This window comes from Pteronotus mesoamericanus, unplaced genomic scaffold, assembly GCF_021234165.1.
Source record: "Pteronotus mesoamericanus isolate MK-2021 breed Mesoamerican mustached bat unplaced genomic scaffold, CSHL_Meso_final contig_124, whole genome shotgun sequence".
NCBI lineage: Eukaryota > Metazoa > Chordata > Mammalia > Chiroptera > Mormoopidae > Pteronotus > Pteronotus mesoamericanus.
Window position 1 is genome coordinate 5,548,803 of NW_026555051.1, and position 4,770 is coordinate 5,553,572.

Here is a 4,770-nt window from a genome sequence, read left to right on the forward strand (position 1 = left end):
TAGAATGACTTCCGTTTACTTTCCTGAAACCTTACTGATTCAGTGAGAAAACAAAAAAAACCCTTCTTTGGGTTAAGAATGAAGTAATTATTCCTCATCAACTTTCCTCCAATCTAAACCCTAAAGGCGTTTAAGTTTGTGACCCTGGAATACACAATAGTTTATGATGGGTGATAAAAATGGCTCTGAACTAGTGGTCTGCCCTCAAGCAGTATTGAAAAGAGAACATATACATGAAGAGAAAATAAAAATATAAAGTACCATAACCTAAGAATGAAATTAAGGTACAAAGGAAGTCTCTGCAAAGTTTAAAAGAGCTAACACCAACCTCTCTTCAGAGCCTTTGCAAGTACCCTCTCCACTGCTGGAGAGCGCTCCATTCTAAAGCCAGTCCTTTTGCTTTCTTCAAGTCTCAGCTTGAATGTCAGTTCTTCCCTGATTGACCACCCAACCTAAATTAAGTTTCTTTATTCTCTTTCAGAGCACCCAGTTTCTTTGCCTTCACTGCATTCATTACATTCTGAAATGATTTATCCACAAATATATGTGCTTAATTAGCATGTGTCTCCTCTACCAGACTGTAAACTGCAAGAGGCCTAAGACCAAGCCTGTTCTGTCAGCTGCTTCATATCCAGTGCCTAGAAAACAGTAGATGTTTAATAAATATTTGCTGAATGAATAAATGAATGATTGAGTGGTTAGTAAAAGCAGACATTAAGAGCTGGGTGAAACAAATAATCTTTAAAAAAATAGTCATTAGTATTTGACTCAAGAATACTAGCCAATAATTTGAAATAATGATATGGGGTTTTTTTTGTTGCTTAGTTCCCTATGTGGTGAGAAAAGAATGCTGGCATTCCAATATTTACTAAAGTCTTTCTGGGATATTGGAAATAGAGAAGAAAATTACCCTTGCCTTTCCCATATATTCTTCAATTTCTCTTAAATTTTAATTCCAACTGATTGTATTCATAGTCTTTCATTTTTATATGGTATCTATAAAGGAAAAGTATTTTATATATTTATAAAAAGAAGAGTTCTTTGGTGCAATTAAAATAAGCGTATCTGATGGAGCTACACATGGAATTATTTAGCAACAATTACTGTTTGGCAGAAGATTTTTTAAATAGAAATTTGTGCTTATTGAACAACAAAACCGAAGTAAAACTGACAATGTTTTGATAATTTGGAGACATATTGTAAACACTGTGAAAAGATCTGCCTTCTTGTTTGAAGCTACACTGATCAGCACATTGACCTCTGTCTGGAAATGCATTAACCTCTTTTTATAGTAAAGAAATTTGAGAGCTCTGCTATTTTTCTTCTTTAGAAACTTTCACTAAGATACAAAGCAATTTTTGGCAGGTAGCATTATTTTTATTCTTAGAGAAGAGAGACCCATGTCTACATTTGTGTGCAATCTATAAAGCTACAGTTTGTTTAATCCAAAATGTAATGTGAAAGCAGGACCCAAAACAAATTTGCATAGTTCTCACAAGCAGGGCTCATGTATGAATTATATACATCATTGCATTATTTGTAGTAAACTGCATGCACTTAATATTTAGAAAGATTTGTATTTACTTTGTTCCCTGCTAATAGACTCTCCCAAGGAAATTAATTTTTATTTTTATTAGAGCAAACAATAATGTGAATATTTAAGCTCAGAAGCTCTCTTTAATTACTGGATTCTAGTGGCCCTCTCTGTTTAAATCTGGACATTTTAAGATATTGTGACAGTATTTTTATTACTTAAAAGATAAAAAAATGAAATGAAAATATAACTCAGTTAAATGAGCTGTTACACATTTGGTTAACTTAGTTTTAAAACTAGATTGTTTCTTTTTTGTCATTTTGATTTTCTTTCACATTCTGAACCATAGGCTACCTTTGCTGATGTTATTCCTGCAATTTAAGATGTTCTTGGTTTTTATGATTTGAACAGAACGCAACACTGCCAAAATTGTATCATGAAGAAAATGAAGGTCATTTGGAGCACCAGCCAAACCACTACTAATTAACTCATTAAAAGGTCACTTTTTTTTAAATGTAAGATTTATTAAGGTATACTTTACATACAATAAAGTACAATTGGGTGAGGTTTAACAAATGCAGTCTTGGAACGATCACCAGTGTAGATGAAATATTTTCATTACCCCCAAAATTCCATTAGCCTCCTTTGCTGCCCATCTCCTTCCTCCCAGGCACACAGAAGGTAATGAGGAGTTACCCACTGGATACAGTGACTTCTAAAGTACAGTAACTAGAATTCAATCCATGTACAACAAAGAAACTAGTCATTTACTCCATCGACCACAAAATACAACGGGAAAATCAACTGTAATAAAGCAATTCTCAGTATGTAAAAAGCCAATTTGTGACCTTGTAGCACAATTACTGGGAATGTTTAGACAGCCTTTACTTCACAACTGCTGGGCCTTTTCACTTGGTTGATTCCACCATCCATGGGATTTAAGCCATCTTTACCCTTTAAGGGAGCAAGTCCCAAATAAGACTATTTATACTGAAGAATTTTTTTTTTTTTTTTTTTTTTTGGTGCACATACTCCTTGGGCTCTATCAGATCTAGTAAAACAACTTTCAAAGGTTCTTGTTAAAGGATCCCTAGGCCAAAGAAACACTGCCCTGTAACAATGCTAGTCTTATAAAGCCCACACAACTTTGAAGTATAGTTTTTTCTAACAGAACAACAAAATAATGAAATACATAGAATTTTTTATATTTTCCCGTTCAATTCTTGAGCTCAAGAATACATAAATAAGTTTGGCAAATGAATCCTCCAAAATATCTTGTCACCCACTGCATTTGAAGTACTTTTCATGGCTCTAATATATTTATACCTGGATACTCTAGACTGGGGGGAAAAACATTTACACAAGAAGATAGCATTAGCTGTGAATTTGCTAGGATACTTTCAAGTGTCTTGGTTCAAAAATGAAGGTACTGTCCTGTGATGTTTGAAATTCAAGTAACTTTTATTTAAATTGAAAACAATTCTTAAAACTGCACTAATAGTTAAAACCCTTTGTTATGAACATCCTAATAAGTATTTCTAGACAAGGCAAAAGTAGTTCTAGGTTAATAAGACCAGATTTGGCTTGAGGCTATCTTTTAAATTATAGAGAATGAGGGAAAAAATAGCTTATTTACAGAGAACATTATCTACATATATACTCAGGTACAAATTTGGTAACAAAAGAGACTTTTAAGGGCATGCTGGAATCTCAGAAGCAGTTCTCAAAGAGCTTAGTTTTATTTTCTCAGACTTTGAAACTGCCTAAGATCCTTCTTCATCCTCAATCTTGGGAGCCAGATAGTACTTTAAATGTCCCATATCAGCAATTTTATACTCTACAACAAGGGGTACATCTGCAGACATACTGAGTGTTACAGTAGGAGAGAGTGGAGTAGCTTTTGTAAAGAAGTTTGGATACCCCAGTGCAAAAGTTAGCTGAACAGGCTCATTCATCTCTATGGTAACAGCTTCCTCTTCTTTATCAACATTACTTGTTTGTGACAACTTAATATTTCCATTTCCAAGTTCCCCACTTCCCGAAAACTTTTCTCCGTCTTTTGCACAGGAAATTACAACAGCATCTCCGATTTGACTGAAATCTCGGCATACACGTGCAAATTCACCAGAAGTCATCTTTACCACACAGCTATGCTCTTGTTCTGGAATTCCATGTTGTTCAACATCTCAATCCATTAACTTCATTTCATAGTCTGAAACTATTTCTTGATTTGGAGCTTTGAATACTAGTGCCAATGTGTCCGCATTATCTTCAGGCCTTAGGGTAATGATGTCTTCGTTGCCAGCACATTTTAGTATTTTGGACATGCTGGTGAGGTTCACACCCATGGCCAGGTTGCAGTCGCAGCGGTAGGTGTCGAAGCCCTCTGAGTGCAGGGTGAGCTGCACCACAGACACGTGGGACGAGTCCATGCTCTGCAGATTCACGCTGCTCAAGCTGAGATCCCAGCAGTCCTCATTGATGAGATCCTTAAGCACCTCTGGGTCCTTTTTCAGGATGGAGCCCTGGATCAAGGGCGCTTGGAACATGGTCGCGGAATCACAACAACGCAGCTAGAGATGAAGGGAAGTAGGACGTATGCCCTTGTGCTTCACAGAAGGAGAGCGAGCAGGCAGCGCCTGAGATAGAGGAAGATCATCACAGAGTTCAGCCAGCAGCCGAGTAACAACAAAGCAACTGCGAGCCCCAGCTCTCTATCCCTCTGTCCCCTGACAAGACATTACCAGGCTACCCCCCATAGCTGCTAAGAGGCCACTTTTATCAGTCACCTGTTGGCAACAGTTTGTCATATAACAACCAACCATAAAATCTTCCAGATATTTACCAATAAGCATTAATTGCTGTCACATCTAAGTGCCCTGGGGCAGCTGATCTGAGCTGGGTTTGTCTACACACCTCCCTGGCTATAGTGCTGCCTAGGTCTGCTCCAGTGGCTTGGCTCCCAGCAGACTCAGTCTGGGGCCCAGCTGCAGGGAGAGCAATCATCCAGAGGAAGTGGCTTCTGTGGCAGTAACAGGAGGCAGAGAGGCAAACTGGAAGCAGAGAAGACCTTCTAAAGCCTAGATTGAAAACCAGCACGCTGTCATTTTTGCCCGCATTCCTTTGACCCAAGCAAGCCTGCAGATGAGCTGAAGGTCAAGGAAGTAAAGTTTGTGCTTTGGGGGGAGACACTGCAAAGTTGCTAGTAAAAGAGACTGTGAAGAGGTAATAACAGT

The 4,770-nt window shown here is 37.7% G+C and overlaps 1 protein-coding gene across 1 annotated transcript; it reads right to left on the reverse strand.

The window, feature by feature from the left end:
- Nucleotides 1-3,252: 3,252 nt before the first annotated feature.
- Nucleotides 3,253-4,083, reverse strand: LOC129082072 (proliferating cell nuclear antigen-like). Its single transcript, XM_054587833.1, is given in 1 exon segment — nucleotides 3,253-4,083. A coding segment is annotated over 1 exon segment (786 nt). The 3' UTR covers nucleotides 3,253-3,297.
- Between the last annotated feature and the right edge of the window lie 687 nt (nucleotides 4,084-4,770).